The 23,115-nt window shown below is 45.4% G+C and overlaps 1 protein-coding gene across 6 annotated transcripts in view; it reads right to left on the reverse strand.

Annotated features, from left to right (window-relative positions):
* Ranbp16 (Ran-binding protein 16) overlaps positions 1-23,115 on the reverse strand; it is a 180,261-nt gene that overhangs the window by 25,943 nt on the left and 131,203 nt on the right. For all 6 annotated transcript variants that reach the window (XM_075877168.1, XM_075877164.1, XM_037427078.2 and 3 more), the window contains 2 exons: positions 9,525-9,663; positions 6,143-6,285 (listed from right to left, as the gene is read on the reverse strand). In XM_075877168.1, the coding sequence (XP_075733283.1) occupies positions 6,143-6,285; positions 9,525-9,663 (282 nt within the window). The remainder of the gene's footprint in view (positions 1-6,142; positions 6,286-9,524; positions 9,664-23,115) is intronic.

A 23,115-nucleotide genomic window follows, 5' to 3' on the forward strand; every position in this document is an offset into this window, starting at 1 on the left:
AAGTGGTGAGCTAACCAGGAACGGAGCAGGGGATTTAAAAAAAAAAAAGAGTGCGTTGTGGTTTGCAGGTGTGTGCTGTGAGGAAGGGTTGTCGGGCAACGGAGAAGCCTTCACTCCACACGTTCCGTGTGAATATCTGCGCTGCACGTCAGGTGCTTAGTACCGTTGTTTGGCTTTTTGCCCAGAAAAAAGTTTCGTCATCGTACATACAGTGCTGATACCCCACATGCGTCCTCGATTCCGCCATTAGTGTAGGCGAAGTTCCACAAACTTAAAGGCTTTGCGATGCAGGCTTTTGACTTTTTTGCCAACAGGTGGACTTGCAAATTTGGTAGCCTTATGCAGTACAGTTGTCAGAGCTCTCTTGACTGCAAAACCTAACTTAGCTTTACACATAGTGCCCTTTGTTGAGCTCATAAGTTCAATCTCTTTTTACGCCTTACCTCATATTGTCTAGGGGAAGCTTAACAAGGCAACATGCCAAGTTGAAAACCCACAAATTAACCTAACAAACACTAACCCCATAACCACCAGTGACAACAGAGGTGGGGTTTGGTGCCAAGTCAATAAAAAGCATTGCAGTGGTTACATTCTTTCTGAAAGCACTCCCTCATACGGACAACGAAAACGACAAAGACGTGCAAGCGCAACACGCGAGCAACTTGAGTAGTGGTTTACTGTCACCACTGCTTAAGATATCGTGCCTGGCAAATCATAAGCATACGAAAATTCGGTTGCCATTGCACAGAAAAATTCGGGGCATAAATGAGGAGCTCCGCGAAGTTTCTCGGTCAACATTAAACATTCAACATTTGTGAATTTTTCGGATTACTTCTTAGAAGCAGTTTGGCAGAATTGGTGCGGCTGCCCGATCACTGTGAGCCGATCTCGTATAAGCATTGCAACGAAGCGAAAAGCTCTAAATAAGCGTATTATAGTAACAGTAAACCCTTGACCTTCTGGTCACTTTTCAACACGAGAGCTGAGCAACCAATGTGGCTTAATAAAAACAGAACGTGCAGCAGCGCTCTCGCCGATGCTGTGGATGCTCAGCAGACCATGACGAGCAGGCTGCGCTGCGGCATCCACCCGCGCTGCAGTACTCCAAGCAACAGCCAGTTGCATTCATCCCGTCTGGTGCCACCTAGAAGGCTGCGAACGCCACTGCTTTCAGTAAGTCTTCGATGCGTCTACACAGTGCCCATTTCATCCAATACTTACTGGCCCTCCTGTTTTCCCAACAAATTGCTTATGACAAAGTGAACATTCAAGCATGTAAACAACCAGCAAGTACGTAATGTTGCTGCAGTGCATCAGAGCAGTGAGCACTTGGCTCTTGCTATCTAATCAACGCCACCACAGGTGTGCACATGGAGAGAAGGGAAGGGGGGCGCCCCGCCACGGTGGTCTAGTGGCTAAAGTACTTAGCTGCTGACCAGCAGGTCGCGGAATTGAATCCCGGCTGCGACGGCTGCATTTTCGATGGAGGCGAAGATGCTGTAGGCCCGTGTATTCAGATTTGGGTGCCGTTAAAGAACCCGAGGTGGTCGAAATTTCCGGAGCCCTCCACTACGGTGTTTCTTATAATCATATGGTGGTTTTGGGACGTTGAACACCACATATCAAGCGAAGGAGGGGCACCTCCTTCCTAGTCACCTAAGCGGAGGTGCAAAGTCTGCCCATACATTCACTTACTAGAGAGGGGAAAGCACTGCGACGAACCTTCACCCCTCCCCTCCTTCCCCCTTAAGTGGAACCCTGCGCATGCTTATGAATGCCGGTCTCCTCGTCCTAATCTTGGCTCCAGCGACACCCCCTCCTGTTGAAGTCATCTCTTCAAGCTTCCATCGTCCCCCTGAACTTTGGGTACCCTAGTGATGTCTCATAGGTAACCAATCAGAGTGGATGTTCTACTGATGTCAAAAGAACATCTTCTTATTTATGGTGAACCAATGTTGTTCATAATGATTGATGCTCATAGTTTGCTGTAGTATGAAAACAGTAACAGATAGCGAATACACAATTACAACTCACGACTAAGCTTTTTGCAGACAACATGCACTGTCTGCCTGGGCTACAGTGTGCACCATGTTGACTTGAGCTGCATGACCAATGTTGACTTTGAGGCGTAATTAACACCATGACTGACTGTTTTATTGCAGGCTGCCAACTAGTCATCCACCTTCACAGAGTGCAATGGCTCAATTTTTTATCGCGATAGCAATTTGTATATGGACACTTCCATGGGTTTTTGCCATCAGCATCACTGCTATGTTCATATTGTGAGGTTGCAGCACCCCCTGTAAAGTTGTTTGCGTCGCGTGATGCTTGTGTCTTGCACAAAAGCCGTATTTTGGGGTCAACTATTGAGCGGTAGGTGGCGTTGTGTTGACGGGCGTTGATCACCACTATCATCATCATGGTTAGATTGGATGTATGGATATAGCTGTACCCTTTAGATCAGGCGGGCGCCCGATCTAAAGTGGAAAGAGACTCGCTCATCGCCTCTCGCAGGGAGGCTCCGGTGCACAGCACCGCGGGCTGTCTCCCGGGCGCCTTTGTGGTGAGTCAGTCGTTGGAAACACCGCATTGTTTGTCATGTTGTTGAGTGTTGTTTAATAATGTGTAAGGATGTCTTAGCATGTTGATCGCTGTTGATGTTATAATAATTCGGCTGACGATATTGTCATTCTAAAGCGGTGAAATAAATGTGTGTGTTGTTGGGTTTGTTCCGACCGCGTCTACTGTGCTCGCTCACTCCAAGAGCGTGGCGCTCTCGCCAAAACGAGACCCCACTGTATAAAGTTTAAGTACAAATTGATAACATCTCCTCGCGCTTCTTATTTTACACACATGAATAAAAGCATGTAACAGGGGTGATGAGCAAGACTGAAGCAGAGATCAAACGAGCCTGTCCATTTCTGTCGCAGCGAGGCGACATGTGATAACATCACCTCGCGCATTAGACTTGCAGTCGAATGCTGCTCAAGCAGACAGCAAATGCCCGGCTCGTCTTGAACAAGCATGAAAAGATGCAAGGGGGTAGGGAGGGGAGAGGAGATTATTGGGAGAAGCTTTCATCCGGTAGTAGACAGGTTCAAAAGGATGATGATGAATAAAATAATGCTTAGCTTTATGAACTGTCATTGGATGGTCTCATCTGAAAGGTTAATCATGAGCCAGGTTATGCATACATGTACGTGTACCAGTTGGCCTAACAACGACGCTAGAAAATGGCAGCGCAAGAGCAAAATAGTCGGCGACTCAAAGCACATGGACACAGAACATCGAGAATGAGTTATATGGCCTACCACAGATGGCAGACGAGTTATGAGAGAGATAGTTGGCAACCACACTTTCTATTTTTTTTATTTAAACTCTTTACCAGTACTACTCATCAAATGACTTCAGTATTGGAGTCACGAATCAATTTCCACAAAATCTATTTGAATCCATCAAGAATGAGCGGAGTCACAGGGATATGTTGCATGCTTTAAATGCTTTTTCTTCACGCGTGCCAACGAGCAGGCTGGAAGCAACACAAGGGAAAGATGTAATGGGAAAAAGAAGTTGCGTCAGTATGTATCGTGATCTTGAGCATGTGCAATTAATTCCAGTTTCCTTCTTCTGTTGCAATTTCTCTGCACAAGCACGGCTGCTATGTAGGGTTAGCAGACCATGAATCATGGCGCAAATAAGTGGTAGCACACCACAGCAAGAAGCCCACCCAAAACAAACATTGCTCTTGATTTATGCTAGGTATTGGCCAATAGCCCGCAGTGTGACCTTCAACAGCAGTTGTCAGCAGCTCCAACGAGAGCAAGCACCCGCCTCTATGTGGAAAGAGAGAGCCTGAGATGATGGTAACTTCACGCTCTGCCTCTAAACTCCATACCTTCCAACTTAGAGGACTCTGAATCCGGGAGATTTCCGCAACGGGGGATGAGGGGCACCAAAAAACAAAAAACAAAGACAAACATCGTAAAGAACAAAAGGGGGTGGGAGGGAGGTCTCAATCGCAAGTGCCAGCATCAGCGTAGCGGTCTTATAGTGGCTAGGAGTGGCCGAACACACGAGGGTAGAGTTTTTCCCTAAGGTGAGAGTCTCAAAGGATCCACAAACTAGCAAAATCTATTTCAGTCAAAACAACTCGCGTGTGTCTTCCTGGGACACACGTGAATGGATCAGACAACGCAGCTGGCTGCCGCAAAAGGGCGGGTCAAAGCTTTGCTTACTACTAGACTCTTTTGACAGGAACGCCAAAACGCATCTGGCCCCTCTTTATTTTATATGAACAGTCCAGGCTGTCTCTTTTTTTTTTTTTTTTTTTTTTTGCCGTCGCCATCGCCACTGTCCTTCACCGTATATGTATATGTATCTATATATATGAACACTCAAAGAAAAATAAGCCACCCGCGCTCGGCGCCGACGCGTGCTTATCTCTCATGTGTACTTTGCCCCATGAAAAGGGGGGGGGGGGGGGGGTAGATGCAGAGTTTGCGAAAAGTAGCGTTGCTTAGACTGGTTGAGCGCACACTTTTAGGGTTCTGTCAGTTACGTCTTCACCATACATGGTCGTGTCAAGAGTGACCGCGGTGTTGTCCGCAGCGCTTGTGGCAACGACAATCCCACGCACTGTAAAAGACAGTGCGTGCGCCGGTCGCACGCGTACTTCCGAAGCTTCGAGTATGCTGCTCTCGGCCTTCATTTGACGGTTTCCATACTAAAGTTTGTATCCCCCCCCCCCGCAATTAGGAAATGTGTTTGGAGCATTCGAATTGAGGCCTAATGTACAATTAGGAAATGTGCTCGGAACATTCGAATTGAGGTCTAATGTACATAGTAAAATTTGGCTGGTGAATTTCAAGAATTCGTGTCTGCCATGGTTTTGCATCACTGATTATACTGTACGTTTACATGAACGCCTCTTAAACTCATGTTTAATAAAATGGGGTATATAGGTTGGAAAAGCCTGGAGCAGATTAAGCTGCTTTTTTTTGTCAATGCGGCCAGATCACGCACAGAAATTGATTTCCGGGAGGTTTTCATGACAACCGTACAACTGGAAAAATGGTCAAAATCTGGAAGTCTCCCGGCCAACCCGGGAGAGACTTGGCAGGTATGAAACTCCCCTTGCCATGCACAACTGCAAGATTTGGCTGAGCTGTTCAGAGAAATGTCTGCTTTCCAAGGTATGGGTTTTTTTCACCAGGCCTGAAAGGTGGTTCATGATTTTAAAACACACTACACAGGATCATACCAGTGAGGCTTAATAATGTGTTGTTTCGAAACTATTCCTTTTCATTTGGCAGACAGTAAAAATTGATCTTACCAAATTAAAAGAAGGTAGAACTTCAATTTTTCCCATTTCACACCAAGTCACATTGGAACACCAGTAAATGTACGACATTTTTAAATACTACTGTCTGTACAATAGACTTGCGAAGATTCAAACTCTGATAATTCATACTTTTGGTTAATACAAATGTCTACAATAAAATAGGGGTTGATAGGAAAATGCATACGAGGTACCCTGCTTATAAGAGACATCTCATGTAAGAGAAGACAAGAATTGCTGCCCGGAGCATGCCTCTTATAAAGGGGTTTAACTGTACTGCTTGCACACGGGCACTTATGATCTCAGTTATGGCCGATCCGTATTAGAACTGATCGAAATAAGCATGGTTGCATTTAACCGTGACAAGGCTTGATTAGGATCAAAACTATCACGATCTGCACATAATGATTTAACTCCGTGATCACAATTCGGCTGATGTTTGCACCAAACTTGATCCGGATTAGGCTGTACCGTGTAGCAGTGACTAACATGATCATGATCAAGAAGAGTAAGATCTAAATAGTCGAGGCAATTGTGAACAAAAGCGCCCATGTGAAACCGGTATAACAGTACCAAATTACCTAGGCCCTAAGAGTAGCCATAATTAAAATCTAAAATATTATGATGATGCCAGCCCCATTTTATTGCATATTGAAGCCTTCCAAGTCTGCTTGTGGGGTAACATGGCTTTACTTGGCATTTTTGAAGTTTAATTTAGTGTTCTTTTCCTTTTCAAATTACCTTTAAAGCAAAACATGCAAAGTGAGAGAAAAACGTCTCAATGAAAGAGAAATAACTGTCAACCTGTTGCAATATTTCAGGATGCAGCTCCAGGACACGAAGGCAGGGCTCAGGCGGTCCTTTTGAAGACCCCTTCGACAAGCGCCGAAAGAGGAAGCTCACTATGTGGTCTAGTGTTGCACAGCATCCTGTGCATACCATTGTATCTGTAAAAAAAGCAAGTCATATTCAACTACCATATACACATAGTTTTCACATGACATCACACTATCATCTGCTAGTGGTGTCCACCCATGTTGGATAACTGTGATGGATGCACACAAACATGCCAAAGCGTGTGAGCAAGTGTTTGATCGCCAATTTTTACAGTCTGTCTACGTGTAAGACGCTCATTCTGCAATGCGCAAGCTGTCATGTTTAAATGACAGCACCTGCCAAAGTGAATTTTTGGTTCGAAGCGAATAGTGATTTTGGTCGAATAATTTCGAACCGAATTCGAATAGTATATATGACATATGAAGAAAAATAGGCATATTTATCATGACCTAGTTAACCTGCACAATATTTTTTTTTAAAACTTAAGTAGGGCCCTTATGAAAATTACTTTTCTTTTTCATTCAAAGACAATCGAAACAAATCTGCGTAGGAGCAGGATTTGACTTTCAGCAGGATGCGTGTCATAACACTTGAAATATGTAACATTTTAAAATTTATTATGCCTAGAGCATATAAGCCTTCATAACAAGCTTTCAAGCTTAATAAAATGAGTCGATTTGAAGGATTTTTTTATGTAACGAAGTCATGCGGCACTTTTTCAAATAGCCATAGAATAGATTCATTAGGAAGCTGATTGCCTCATGAATTCACTGCCGCAAAAATATTTCTAATCCGTCCAATATGCGCGGAGTTGCAAAGCTTTGTCGCACGCTGCAAGTGCATTCTCTCTCCTCATCCCGACAAAAATTCTGGAAGCGAAGCAGGAAGGGATGGCACAGGGGAAAAAAATGCGTCACGTGTGCTTTCTGAGCTTGTGAAGCTATTTGCCTAGAGAAGTGAGCAATTTTTAGCTGACTGAGAATTTATTGTGAATCGCATGCTGCGTGCTGCACTATATTATTTGGTTTGTGTGTCCTCGGTGGCCCTGACTACCGATGGGCAGCATTTTCTAAAATGGTCATAAAGTGTTGCAGGGCCCCTTTATATTTGAAGGGGGGTTTCGCGGCAGAGCGCATTTCTCTTGATTAGGTGCTTTCACGGTTTAGCATTCATACATTGCAGTGAAATCACCTTTACAGGCGTACATACGAATTAATTTGCATTTATTCGTTCCTTGCGAATACTTTGAAATTTTCAATAATTTAGATTAAAATCAAAGCAAATTCACATATCCTACTATTTGTTCCAATATTTGAAGAATTCAAATATTTGCACAAGTCTAAACAGAAGGAGTTCTGCCCATCATATTTTGCCGGGTTGATGGGTCCAATCGTGCGCATTACGAAGCAAAGATCAACGCGTACGATGGAGTTGACCCCTACATACTGAGCACCAGTACAGAAAAAGACAGACGATGACCTACTACCAGTTGTGTGACACACTGACATTGTAAACTATTCAGTGCTGTCAACAAAACGAGTTATCACTTACTGAAAAAAAAAAAAGAGTATAAGTCATTTGAGGCTCATAACTACTTTACCAGTGGCCATGCGAGTGATGTGACAATGCAGCTACTCTACAAGTGTGTCATCAGATTGAGCAAGGTAAGGTTATGAATAGCTATGAATGGAGCATGGAGCATGCAGCGTTACGAGGCTCACCATGGGAAAGATTAAGAGTACATGTTGTGTCATGTGACCATGTAACAACAAATGGCACTCACCATTTATAGAAATATAGTATCCCATAGGCAATTATGCCAAACAACTTTTCTTTATAAATAACTGCCCTCAACATAATAATTGAAAAGTTAATGAGAGTAATTAATCATTTCAGGAGAACTTTAAGTCAGCAATGTATTTCCACCTCGTCGTGAGGTTCGTGTTCGAAGACAGGTGCCTTGCTGGCATGGCATTTTTATTTAAAAAACTATGTTTTCTAAAAAAAGAACACCCTGCTTCATTCTTACAGTTTTAATGAATCTGATTATTTTGTGCAAATACAAGGGGTAAGAAGAATAAAACCGAAAGGAGCACTTTTTTTTAAATCACAAGCATGGACATGAAGCCCAGGATTTGCGCCACTTATGCTAGAATATTTACATGGGCTGTTAAAAAGACACTACAATCAAATAACAAATTGCCTCAGATTGAAAGCTCAATGTATGACTACATCTAAAAAAACAATGTTATCAACAGCAGTGCCCTATTTACCCAGAAATTAAGGTAAATGCACAAGAATACATGCGCTGCAGTAGGACATTCTCAAAATGATCCCAATGACGTCAGACAATTAATCACTAATAATCGATCTAGCTGCACTAAACCTTTTGTGCAAACGCAATAAAATGCTGGTTGTTCATTTCTGTTGATTCATGGAAAAAAAGAACTGCCGAACGTTACTATGAAAAATGGCGCAAGTGGTTCAAAAATTCAAATTTCGCGTAGGCGAACTGGACGAGTCGTGCCATCCAGTGGGGCCCAGTTCGACAACAACATGTCTGCCATCTCGGAACCAATGACAGGAAATCGATCAACTCCGCTGCTTTCGTTCTGCTGCTACTAGTGTTGGCGGCCGCGCAGTAAAGCCGGGCAGCGTTGTGCATGGCAACAGTGATGTTAGACAGAGCCCTTCTTGAGGTGGGTGATTTAAGTGCGCTAACCTGGTGCAGACCACTAAAACGTGATTTCATTTCACAATAAGCTATTCCTTGGCACAAAAGTAACACTATGTTTATGGACCGCTATTTTAAAAATCAACGTCGACTTAATAGTTTCCTTTAGTGTCCCTTTAATACTTGTTCATACCTTTGACACGTATCAGTCATGAGACCATTTCAAAATGGCGATCGATGTTCACACTAGCGTGCACAACCTATACCATTGCACCACAGAATTTATGTCCACACACAAAACCACTACTGCAATTGCCTCGTAAAGTAAGTGGACATGTTCCTGTGAATCTGACTGGTTCAGAGGTTCGCAACTGCAGTCATGCGACTAATCAAGCAGCAAATGAGTAAACCAATGCAGGTGTTCGGCAAAAAAAAAAACAGCCATTTGTGACTGAGAGTCACAAGTATGAACGATCCTTTAGCCCTAATTTGCAGCCCAGTTCACGTTTCACAGCCTTAGCACAATGCATATGCATAAGGTTTCTCAAGTAACCAGTTGACCAATAGCATGACACCTGTCACTGTATTCCACAATCTTCACATTTTCTCATTTTCTTCACTATCTGTGCATTTGTGGACTCAAATATCAATTTGCTAAAAGCATGAAACACATACCTAGGGCAGTCAATCCTTCAGAGACAGATGACAGAATGTAAAGGAACACAGAAGGCTCTAGGTTGCTCAGGAAATGCATGTGGTCCTGTGCCAAGCACTCAAGCAGCACATAGTAGGCTTGACTCAGCTTAGGGTAGTCCTTAAAAAAGAAAACACAAAAAAGATCAGAAGCAACTCTTGGCCTATGAATTCTTCTGCACAGAACAAAACTGACACATTTCTGGAGTAAACTGTGCATGACTAATGGAGAATATCAGCCAACATTACAAATAAATGTGTTCTTGAACACATTTCTGCAGCCTTTTTATTGATTTTTCTACTATGAAACACGTTCAACATAATAGCGCCTTCACAACCCCTCTAAAAAAGTAGTTGCGTAAAAAAAAAAAGTTTAACATTTATTCATAGACCCAGAATGTCCAAGTATTTTTGAAGACTAAAGAAACATTAGAATACAAAATTCAAAACCAAAACATTGTCTTCACTGTGGTAAATATTCTTCTAGCACACAAAAGAAAGACATCAAAAATATCAACTCGATGGGGTGAAGATTCAGGCCTAAGTATTCATTGGTTTCGCTTGTGCTTCCAGCAGGACATGACCCAGAACAGGTAGTGAACTTTGGCTTACCAAGCAAAGCAACTCTGAGTACTGTAACCTTGGTAGTTGGAGAGCTCTACATAGGCTGCATTTTAGAATGCAGGCATAGCACTTATGCCTAACATTTATGAATAAGAAAACTAAGCATTATACAAATACTTTACCAAGCACGAATCAGCACAATAAGTTCAATGAAGGACCTTGAGGCAAACCAATTTTTGTAAAATTTCAAAGAACCCATCCAGCGTACATCTTCAGTAGGCAACATGATAGAGCATAAGAGTCGCGCTATAAGATACCGACAAAGCAATTTTTATGGTGTGTATCTTTTTAAGCGCAACGAAAAGCTTACCAGTCCGTGAATCTAATCATGGAACAATAAAGTTGAAAATGCCGTGAAATAATTGTAATCAAAATTTTTCAATCTGCAGCGAATATGAAGTCGTATACTCGCATGCTGCAAACCGTGAGCACGAGAGTGGCCTGTGTTCAAGCGCGGTAGTTAACTTCACATGTGTGCACTCAGTACGCATGGAATGTGGCTCAACTTGGTCCACTGACCGCAGCGATGGCAGTGCCACTTCTCAAAGTGCAATTCCGTTTACATCGCAAATAGCGCAGCATTCAGCAGGGCTAGATAATAATATACGTACTCTAATTTTCAGGACTGGCACGCATGACAGCATCAGACTACACAACTACATACAGCAAAGTGATAGATTCCATACTCCATTACTCATCTCCAAGGATCTTCTGCTAGGCTGCGCAACATAACCGTTTTTGTTACTTTTAACTTTTAATGGGCCCATAAACCACCTCCAATATTTTTTTTTCAAATGTTCCAAGTAAACACGCGCATCTTGTGAAGAATGCCGCCGCGATCAACAATTCTACATGTGGCAGCGCTACGAGCCCTTGGCGTGCCATAAATTTCAAGAAACAATGCCTCCTCCTTTTCAGGCCTTTCGTGCTTCTGCGTAACGGGCCGTTCCAATATCTGTGACGCGCCGATCCAAACATATTGTGATTAGACGAGCAAAAGCCTACGACTTCTTGTCTGCAAGCAGCTGTCCACGCTGCTTGTTGTTCGTTGTGTTGCCCTTGTGTGTTGCCCTTGCATTGTACTCGTATTTCCTTTGTATTTTAGACAAACAGGAAAATGATCACTTCCATAGAGGTTTTGAATAACAGCCCACTCAGTGGTTGCCAAGAGTGAAGGAGATCCGATAGCAAGATCTATTGCTGTGTATGAGTTGTGCGCTGCGTTAAAGTATGTTGGCTCTTTTTTATTAAATATACAGGAGCCGGAGGACAACAGAAAGTTTTCAATTAAGTAGCCTCGAGAATCCGTTCTTCTACATCCCCATAAAGGGTGGTGCGCGTTAAAATCTCCGACCAACAGAAATGGATGCGGAAGCTGGTCTATGAGTGTTTCAAATTCCTTAGTAGAGAGTTGGTAGTCTGGAGGGATGTATAGTGAACACACGGTTGTTACTCGTCCAAAAATTAGGGTTCGTATAGCCACTGCTTCTAAGTCAGTAATCAGAGTGAGGCTTTGAGACGGAACTGCTTTCTGTACTACGATAGCGACACCACCAGATGAATGGGGAGTGCCCTGTCTGTCCTTTCGGTATACCACATATCTTTTCAAAAGGCTAGTGTGTGTAGGTTTTAGGTGTGTTTCCTGTAAGCAAAGTATGTTTGGTTGGTGTTGTGCAAATATTTCATAGATGTAGCCTAAGTTCTTAAGTAAGCCTCGCCAATTCCATTGGATAATATTTTCGGCAGCCATTTTTATGAATGAGGAAAAGAGCGTGACTTATTCACACTTCGCTACCTTTATTAGGAGCCTTCACTGGCGGGTGTTTTTTCCCTCTGAGGCGATCTATGGAGCCCCGCCTCACTTGGGATGATTCCGTCAGCATCTTAGACGCTGAGGATCCTGGTGTCACTTCCATTGCCTCCCGTGGACCCTCAGAAGCTAATGGAGGTTTGTCAGAAGAGACAGGTGTCTCAGTTGTCTGTGTGGTCCCTGGGGTCTGATGAAGTTCGACCTCCGGGACGTGAGAGGTTGGCACAGCCTGTGGCTGCTTGGTGGGGGGCAGAGATGTGCACGCATCAGCAAAGCTGTATTGCGTGCCCACCGTCACTAGACGCCGCCCGGCCCCCCGGCGCGCTCGCTGCGTCAGCGTACGTTCTTCCGGAGAAGAGCGACACCTTTTTCCTGGCTTCAGAGAATGTGATGTTTTCCGTTACTTTTATCTGGATGATTTCCTTTTCCTTTTTGAAAATTTCACATGTCCGCGAGTATGCTGCGTGCGGCCCGTGACAGTTGGGGCACTCTGTTTGCGTGGAAGTACAGCTCTCCGTTGGGTGCTCATGATCACCACATTTTGCACATGTTTGTTTTCCGCGACAGGTGTTCGACCCATGTCCATATTTCTGGCATTTGTAGCACCTTCTAGGGTTGGGTATGTAGGGGCGGGCTTTGCAGTGAAGGAACTCAGCTTTCACAGATTCTGGCAGGATGGCGCGGTTAAATGTTAGTACTTTATGAGGCGTCACCACTTCTTCATTGTTTTGCCTGATGGTTATCCGACGAATGGCGACTACGCCTTGCTCTCGAAAGCCTTCAAGGAGGTCAGCTTCAGTTTCTCGCATCAGATCACGTTGTGAAATGACACCTCGAACAGTGTTAAGACTGCGATGGGGGGTGATAGACACATTCAGGTGGGCGAACTGCTTCTGTTTAAGGAGAGTGTTTGCATGCTCTTTCTGGCTTACTTCAACAAGAAGATCATTGGATGACAGTTTCTTTGCGTCGTACTTTTTGCCTATTAAGTTAGCAAGGGTTTTAGCTATCAGGAAAACCGACAGTCCTGCAACAGAGACGTTATCTGCCGGAGAGTGTATGACTAGGAAGCGTGGGAAGTGGTCATTATCGCTTCCAGTTCGTTTGGAGCTTTCATCGGTGCGGTTCTTTTTAAGGGACTGATCATTGAGAAGGGGGAAAGATTTGGCCATGTGGTGCATTATATGTTCGGCGGCGATGGTGACCACCCACCACCGAGCCCAACAGGGGGACGCTACAAGGTAGAACACTTGAAGGCGCCAGTCATACATCGCCGCTATAACCAGATATAACTACCCAAGGTTGGGTAACTACACAAGGTTAACCCTAGCCGCCAGGAAGTTTGGAAGTAAACGGAAGAGACTAGAAGACAGGATAGATAAAAAGTGAGAGGTAAAGGCGAAGATGTAGGGTGAGAGAGATAGGAAAAGGCGACTGCCAATTCCCCCCAGGCGGGTCAATACGGGGGTGCCGTCTACGTGAAGCCAGGGCCAAAGGGGTGTGTTGCCTCTGCCGGGGGGCCTTAAAGGTCCAAGCACCCAGCGTCGGCTCAACCCCCAGAATCCCCTTTCCCCCGGACACGGCAAAGCCATGCACGGCTAGGCGTGGGAGGGAGTATAAACTCCCCGTTAGCTCGGGTCCGTGGTGTCGCTACACACCAAACGCCTGCTTTCACAGGCGCCCCCCCTGCGGGGAGATTTTTTTTTTTTTTCCTGGTTCCACACTCGCCAAGTCACTTAGATAGCAAAACCAACGTTCGATCAAACTCCTATCCGAGTGTCAATAAGCACATGTCAGTACATAACAGAAACGTGCGAGCTGTGTAATAAGTTACGCCAGCACCTTGTAACAAGCTACACTTCAAAAACTGGGCCGCACAGTTTAGCTCTTGCACTCCGAGGCCTTATATTATTCCCATGCGTGGTGCCGAACATAAGACACTGACATGCTGCTGCCATTTGCAACAACATATTGCCACAGGCATGGAACGAAGTTGAGCCATGCCAATGCGAGTACGTGCCATTTTGTGAAAAAGAAGAGGACTGTTTGTTGTGCTCGTGGTCTAACGTTCGGTTCGGCTCGACGTCCAGTGCTGCTGCTCCTGTGAACAGACGTTGTGGTCTTTTTGCAATTCCATGACATTTTCTGATGGAGGTGCTGGGTATTGTTGTATGCACTGAAATCAGCAGCAAGATCCCGACACTAGTCGCGATTTGGAAGAACCAGCTGACTTACGGCGTAGCAGGCGACAACTAGGCCTACCACCTGGGACCACTTCCACAACTCAGCGGTACTATGGCTAGTGCAGGAACGCAAACCCAAGAGACATCGATGCTGCCTCCTCCATGGTTCTTCAACGCCCCGCGAACCCCGAAGCTGTTCCACGGTGACTCTTACGAGGAGGTCGACGATTGGCTTGATTACTACAACAATTTCACCAGTGTCAACGAGTGGAACGAGCAGCGAAAGCTTCGGTATGTCTACTTTTACCTCGAGGGCTCTGCGCGCAGTTGGTTCAAAAACCATGAAGCCGCTATGACAACCTGGCCAGAGTTTTGAAACCAGTTGCGGAATACCTTCCGAAGCTCTGACCGAAAGAAGTAAGCGCAACGGCTCCTCAATTCCCGAAATCAGCGTCCGAACGAGAGTGTTGCCATGTTCGTTGAGGACATGTCGTGGCTGTTCAGGCGAGCTGACTCCTCAATGACGAAAGAGAAGAAGGTGCGCCTCCTGATGCGGGGAGTGAAAGAGCAGTTGTTCGCTCAACTAGTGCGTAACCCTCCTAGCACTATAGAGGACTTCCTCCGCGAAGCCACGACGATGGAGAGAATGCTAAGGCAGCGTTCGTATCAGTATGACCGTCCTGGCAGTCTTTCGTCAGTGTCATCGGCCCTGCCAATACCTGACGTCATGACTATAAGAGACCTGACGAAGCTCGTGCGCAGTATTGTGCGCGAGGAGCTGCAAAAGCTGCATGTGGTGTTTTCTCAGTCCCATGTTGCTGCTCTAACAGATGCCGTCCGGGAAGAGGTCCGGCAGCTGGTGCACCCCATGGCGACTCTGCGTCCAGCTGAGGTCCAACCCATGACGGCCCCGCGTCCAGACGAAACTCCGCTATTAATGTACGCGGAAGCATTAGGTACTCCTGCATTGGCTGTTGGCTATCCGTCCCATCTGTCCACCCTGCAGACGGCGGACCACGGCAGTACGGCAACCCACCACTTACACAGAAATCCAGTGTATGGGGTGCTCCCGACAACCGGCCTCTCTGTTGTCACTGTGGTGATTCAGGTCACATCTACCGTGAGTGCACATACAGGCTCATGGGTCTTCCTAGCTTTCGTCCGAATACTCGTCGACCCAGAGATGGTGAGCTGCCCCCTGCTATCGCCAAATACTTGGCAAGCCAGCAGTCCCCAACCCTTTCGCGTCGCCAATCCCGCTCACCGTCTTTACGGCGCTCCACGTCACCTGGCCAACAATCGACCTTTGCGGACGTCCTTGCAGGAAGATCGCCTAGATCCACGAGCCCGCACCGGGGAAACTAAGAACAGCGACCTCTGGGGGTGAGGCCGCTATTGATTGACCGTTACAAGACCCTCTTTTGAACTACCTGCCGACATGCGACGACATCCTTTCACAGACGTGTGCCATCGACGACAAACGTGTCTCTGCTCGCATCTCCGTCCTTGTCGACAACCACCCGCTAACCGCTCTAGATTATTCCGTTATGAGTGCTGACCTCGCTGCACAGCTAAGAAAGGTAACGACACCTTGGGGACACAGCTCCAATCTCCGGACTGTGGGAGGTCATCTATTGACACTGCTAGGAATATGCACAGCCCGGCTCTGAATTCGTGAGTCGACATACATTGCTTCCTTCGTCGTATTGCGCAAATTCTCCCAAAACCGAATTCTCGGAATGAATTTTCTCCACGAGCATGGAGCCGTTATCAACCTTTGCGACCTGCCCATAACGTTCTCTAACGACCATACAGCCAGACAAAAGGATGCAGTTGTGCAGACCACAACACTTCGAATTGCTGACAACGCCATCGCACTTCCGCCGCGAGCCAGTATGGTGGTACTGTGGAGAGCGACTGTGACAACAAGAGCAGTGGCATCGCGGAAACTAACCTCTCGGTGCTCTTGGCTCGGTAGATTTGTGTCGGGCGCACATCGTCCAACTGAAACATCGGAGGACTCAGCTTCTGATCACGAATTTCGGTGGCCAGTACCAACACTTGGCAAAGCGAACAGTGATCGTGAACATTGAAGCCATTGATGACAAAGAATGTTCCACTATCGCCCCGATTGCCACTGCTGCCGAACGTGACACTGCATCAGCCAGTACAGTTGACGTGAATTGCCAGCTATCCTCTGCCCAGCAGCAGCAGATACGCATAATTTTACGTACGTATAGTGACTGCTTTGCATCCACCTTCAAAATCAAGCAGACCCCAACCGTGAAGCACCGCATTATTACACACCCTACCGGACAGCCTGTACGACAGCACGCCTACTGCGTGTCGCAAAAAGAACAAGAGGCAATACGTTTTCAGGTGAAACAGATGCTCGACGACGACGTCATCTAACCCTCGAACAGTTCATGGGCGTCACCCGTCGTACTTGTTAAAAAGAAAGACGGCACTCTTCGATTTTGCGTCGATTACCGGAAGCTCAACAAAGTGACGAAGAGAGACGTCTACCCTCTCCCACGCATAGATAACTCACTGGATCGACTTCGACATGCCCGATATTTTTTATCAATGCATTTAACAGCGGCTACTGGCAGGTAGTGGTCGATGAACGCGACAGGGGAAAAACAGCGTTCATAACTCCCGATGGCCTCTACGAATTTAAAGTGTTACCGTTTGGATTGTGCTCTGCATCGGCAACATTCCAGAGGATGATGGACACCGCCCTATCCGGTATGAAGTGGGAATCCTGCCTCGTCTATTTAGACGACGTCGTTGCCTTTTTCCAAAACATTTGAGCAACATTTACAACGACTGCAGTCCGTCTTCGTCGCTATTCAATCTGCAGGCCTATCGCTGAAACCCGAGAAGTGTCATTTCGGCTACGAAGAACTAAAGTTCCTCGGCCACCTTGTCAGTCACGATGGCATTCGACCAGACCCAGAAAAGACCATGGCCGTTGCTGCATTTCCTCCACCTTCAAACAAACGGGATTCGCGCCTATTCTTGGGTCTCTGCGCCTACTACAGGCGCTTTGTGCAGAGCTTTGCTAACATCGCTGAACCCCTTACTCGCTTAACGAAGGAGGATACTCCTTTTGTATGAGGTCCAGAGCAGAGAGCCACTTTTTCCAAGCTTCAACAGCACCTTCAGAGTGAACGCTTACTAGGGCATTTTGATGAAGATGCCGCCACCGAACTTCACACTGACGCAAGCAACATTGGTCTTGGTGTAGTGCTCGTCCTGTGTTAAGACGGCGCCGAGCATCCCATCGCTTATGCTAGACACATTCTGTCATCGGCGGAAACTAACTACTCAACCACGGAGAAGGAATGCCTTGCTGTTATTTGGGCGATATCAAAGTTCCGATAGTATCTGTATGGCCGTCAATTCAGAGTAGTTACAGACCATCATGCCCTCGGTTGGCTGGCCAATCTCAGGGACCCTTCAGGGCGGGTGGAGCTTGCGCTTTAAAGAATTTGAGGTTACAGTCATCTACAAGTCGGGCCGCAGGCACACTGATGCTGATTGCCTTTCGCACGCTTCCCTCGCGACGACATCGAGCGATGATGATACCGATGGCCATTTTCTTTGGGCAGTCAGTGAATCTGACTCGGCCCAACAACAGTAGAACGATTCAGAGATTCGACAACTTATCAAATACCTTCAAGGTCACAGCTCGAGTCCACCATCGGCATTCGCACGTTCAGGGTCATTTTGTCTCTGCAACGACATCGTCCACAAAAAGAACTTCGAGCCTTATGCGACTGAATACCTTCTCGTCGTTCCACCAGGACTACGTGCTGACATTTTATCTGCCTGCTATGATGAGCCTTCCTCCGGCCACCTAGGATTCGCACGCACCCTTGCCTGGATTCGGACTTGCTACTACTGGTCAAAGCTCACCCAGGATGTCAAGCATTACGTTAAAACGTGCAATGATTGCCAGCACCGTAAAGCCCTACCTGTGCGCCCTGCTGGTTTATTGCAGCCTGTTGCACCCCTGTCACAACTGTTTGAACGAATCGGCCAGGACTTGCTTGGGCCCTTCCCGAAGTCACATGATGACAACTGCTGGATTGTTGTTGCTACTGACTATTTAACAAGGTACTGCGAAACGAAAGCCCTACAACGAGGCACCGCCAATAAGATTGCGTATTTTTTCATCAACAACATCATCCTCCGCCACGGAGCGCCAACAGTTCTTATCACTGACCGTGGAACAGCCTTTACAGCCGAATTGATGCAAGACATCATGAGATTTAGTGGAACTCCTCATCCCAAAACGACCGCATACCATCCACAAACCAATGGTCTGACGGATAGATTAAACAAGACGCTCGCTGACATGCTATCTATGTATGTTGAATGCAATCACAAAAACTGGGATGAAATATTGCCATACGTAACGTTCGCTTACAATACTACGGTTCAAGAGACTACGGGTTTCACTCCTTTCCGGTTGCTTCACGGCCGAGGATCAATTACGATGCTGGATGCAATGCTCTCGCCTGACATGACCGATATTCCTACTGATGCGAACGACTTTACACGGCTCGCCGACGCAGCCCGCCAGCTTGCACTAGAGCGGATCCAAAAACAGCAATGCATCGACTCGCAGAGGTACAACTTCCGTCATTGCCATGTTATTTACCAACCCGGTGATCTGGTGTGGCTGTGGATCCCCGTTCACCAAAGGGGCCGCTCGGAAAAGTTACTTCACCGCTACTTCGGTCCTTATAGAGTACTAAGGTGCCTCACAGATGTCAACTACGAAATCCTGCTTGAAGACACAGCTCGGCGATCTCGATGTTCCCAGCAGGCAGACATTGTTCATGTGTCACGAATGAAGCCACACTACCCCCGAGCCACCTGACACTGCTTCATCATGCGTCTTTGTATGTGTACGCAATTACTTTAACTTTTAATCGGCATTGAGCTTCAGGACGGTACTTTTTTTTTTGGAAGGGGGTAATGCCACAGGCATGGAACGAGGTTGAGCTATGCCAATGCGAGTATGTGCCATTTCGTGAAAAAGAAGAGGACTGTTTGTAGTGCTCGTGGTCTAACGTTCAGTTCGGCTCGACGTCCAGTGCTGCTGCTCCTGTGAACAGACGTTGCAGTCTTTCTGTAATTACGTGACAATATGCTTGTGAGCAAGCTTTTGACACTAGCATATCTAAGCACACGAATCAGCTGAATCGAGCAACTAACATGCGGCTAGCCTTAAATATGACTGAGCCTCGCATTGATTTGTTAGTGCAGGAAAAGTGATTTCAGTTGCATGTCAGTAAATAAATTTCTATATATCCTTGCATTTGAATTCGTTGCACGTGAATGTAGCATGATGTGAATGCAAAATGCTGCCTCTGCATGAAAGTGAAGGGTGACAGGGGAAGGTTCCATGGCATTTAATGGACTTTAGCTGGGTTCCCTGGGATTAACACGCTTGAGAACCCCCATTCCCATCAAGCTTGAGAACCCCTATTCCATCAACTATGTTTTGATGCTACTAGGCCTAGAATGAGTGCAATGATACGTAAATGCTTCGCAACTCCCATGCCGAGGATGGCATCACAATACTGCACAGTATCAAGACTTCAACTCATCAATCTACTAATTTGGATGTTTGAATGGCTAAGATTTGCTAGAATATGTGGCACAAAATATCAAAAGGCTAACCATAAAAAATGTATTACTTCGTTTTTTTACAATTAAAATTTCCTACGGCCTTTTAGAATGGTTAGATACTCCTTGTGTCAGTACATTTCAGCATGCTTGAAGGGGCCCTGAAATACTTTCTGAACTTGTTAACCCTTTGAGGGATTATGCCATACATGTATGGCATCACCTAACAGGCACCAAAGGGTTTACGCGGTACATGGGCAGCATTGTCTGTCAGTTTAACCCTTTGAGGAGTAATGGGATGAATCTGTTCCACTTTTTCTTCTTAAAATAAAAGCTTCTTCCTTCACTGTGCATTGCAATCAGCACTATGATTTTCAGCTGCTGATGGTAAAAAACATTTAGGAAACCAAGAAAAAGTATTTCACAAGTTTACGATACGTAGTATCAGAGTGACATATATTGAGTTGAAATTCGCTTTGCTCTGTAAAAATTTTTAAAACCATTGTTCCACCGCGAGCAAGATATGTAAAGTACTAGATTTATGCTACTTCTCTCCTTTTCTGAATTTCAAAAAAAGAGTAGTTCTAGCATGAACCTATGAACCATGCTTCGAAATTGGAGCAGTATATCGGCCAACAATCGTGTCAAAGTGTACTCAAACGAGAAATTAAGGAGTTTCTAGCTACAAAACAGGCCTGTCATAAATCCTTTTAAAGTTTTATGGGCACTATTATGTTCCAACACACACTTTCACACGAGAATGCCCTGAAATTCCTTTTTGTCTTTTCTAACGACTGAGACACCAGTGGCAATGAGACCAAAAGTTGTGGCTAATTAGGTTAGGTTAATTTGGTTTTTTATGGCGCAAAAGCAGCTAAGGCTATGCTGTGCCAGACACAAGACTTTCAGGAATGGACACTAAAAAGATGAGATTTTAAAACTTATTTAACAGGTTACATTCTTTCAGAAAGTTTAGCAAGTCAGGAAGATGTACTAGAGGGTCATCTCCTAGGAACAAAGCAGGGTGTAAAGGTACGTGTTGTTTGTATAGCTTGCTGAACTGTTTTTGTCTCTGTGTTTCAATGGTAGGACATGTGATTAGGATGTGCATAAGTGTTAACGCTTCTTGGCATTTTTCCCACGTTGGTTGTTCTTCCTTTGCGAGTAAGAAGTTGTGTGTCAAGTGTGTGTGTCCAATGCGAAGTCGGCATAATACAACTTCAATAAACCGTTGCTGGTGACGGCAGGTCTTCCATTCCCCGAGTGTGGGTTTCACCAGGTGGAGCTTATTGTTCGTGCAGGTGTCCCATTGCTTTTGCCATTTTGCTAGTAGGGCCAGGCGAATTGTTCTCTGGATATCTTTGAGGGGAATTTTTACTTTTGTTACTGTTTTATGGGCTGCCTGGGAAGCATACATATCTGCTTTTTCATTTCCGGGTATCCCAACATGACTTGGGACCCAGCAGAAACGGATGCAGGTTGCCTGGCTGTTTAAGTGTACCATGTTTAAAATGTCGCCTACTATAGGCTCACATTCGGATTTTATATGTAGTGCTTTTAGTGTGCTTAGTGAGTTGGTGTATATGATTGCTTTCTTGTATTTTTCAGCGATGATTTTCCGAACTGCTTCACTCAAGGCATAAGCTTCAGCTGAAAAAATAGAAAAACTACGAGGTACTTTCACAGAAATTGCGCTTTTCGTCGTCACAATCCCAATACCCACGTGGTCCTCCGTTTTTGAGCCATCTGTGTAAAATTCTTCGTAATCCCTATATTCGGGCTGAAGTGTATAAAATTCTTGGATTATGTGTTCTGGTGGGGTGCTTTTTTTGTTGAAACGGCTTAGTGAAAATTCACATAGCTGTGACAGGTCAAACCATGGCGGCAGTCTTGGTGGTTTAATAGCGACATCTAGTGATTCATCAGGAATGGTATAAAAGCGGCAGTATTCCTTGAAACGTAGGACAAGTGGTTTGATTAGGTTCGGTTTGTTGAGGTAGTGTGAGCGCGAGTCACATTTTGCGGCAATTTCATAGCAGATGTGTTCAGGTGACGACCTCATTCTTAAAACATATGACAAGGTTAGTAACGCTCTTCGATCACATAGAGGGGGCTCATTGCATTCTACATATAGACTTTGCACAGGTGATGTTCTGTAAGCACCACTTGACAGACGGAGACCGAGGTTGTGTATAGGGTCAAAACGGCGGATGTATGAGTTTCGCGCCGAGTCGTAGACTATGCATCCGTAGTCTAAAATGCTGCGTACAAGAGATCGGTAAATACGTATGAGGCAGAGTCGATCGGAACCCCAGTGTTTATGGGAGAGTACTTTGAGCACATTGAGTGCTCTGTTTGCCTTAGTTTTCAGTGCATTTATGTGTGGCAGAAAGTTTAGTTTTCGGTCGAATGTGATTCCTAGAAATTTGTGTTCTTGTTTTACCGGCATGTTGATAATGTATAGTTTGAGCGCGGGTACAGGGAACAATCCTCTCTTTTGCGTAAAGAGAACAGCTGTGGTTTTTTGGGCTGAAAAGCGGAAACCATTTTGGTCGGCCCATTTCGTAAGCCGATTTATTGTAATTTGGAGTTACCTTTCGCAGGATGATAGGCTGGAGGCTCGGCATGCAATTTACAGATCATCAACATAGATGGAGTGCATGACTGTACGGGGTATAGCCCTGTTGATGGAGTTCATTTTCACTATAAACAGGGTGGTGCTCAAAACGCAACCCTGTGGTACACCATTTTCTTGGACAAATATTCGTGACAGTACCGTACCCAAACGTACTTGAAAAGTTCTATTCGATAAAAAATGGTATAAGCAGTTCAGCATTCTTCCGCGAATCCCTAAGTTAGCTAGATCTCTGAGAATTCCGTATCTCCATGTGTCATATGCTTTCTCTAAGTCGAAGAAGACCGAGAGACAGAACTGTTTGTGTAGAAATGCTTGTCGTATTTCTTGTTCCAGCCTAACAATGTGATCAGTGGTGGAACAGCCCTTTTTGTATCCGCACTGGTGTGCGTCTATTAGGTGTTCTGATTCCAGAGTGAAGGTAAGTCTAATATTTATGATGCTTTCGTAAGTTTTTGCAAGGCAACTTGTTAATGCAATGGGTCTATAGCTACTTGGGGTTGTTGGGGGTTTACCAGGTTTTAGGAATGGTATGACTATAGTTTTTTTCCAATCTTCAGGCATTATGCCAAAGTCCCATATTTTGTTGAAGAATTGGAGAAGTGCTTTCGCGGATGCTTGGGATAGGTGTGCCAACATTGCGTAGTGTATCTGGTCAGACCCTGTTGCCGTTTCTTT

The sequence above is a fragment of the Rhipicephalus microplus genome, chromosome X (assembly GCF_043290135.1).
Source record: "Rhipicephalus microplus isolate Deutch F79 chromosome X, USDA_Rmic, whole genome shotgun sequence".
Taxonomy (NCBI): Eukaryota; Metazoa; Arthropoda; class Arachnida; order Ixodida; family Ixodidae; genus Rhipicephalus; species Rhipicephalus microplus.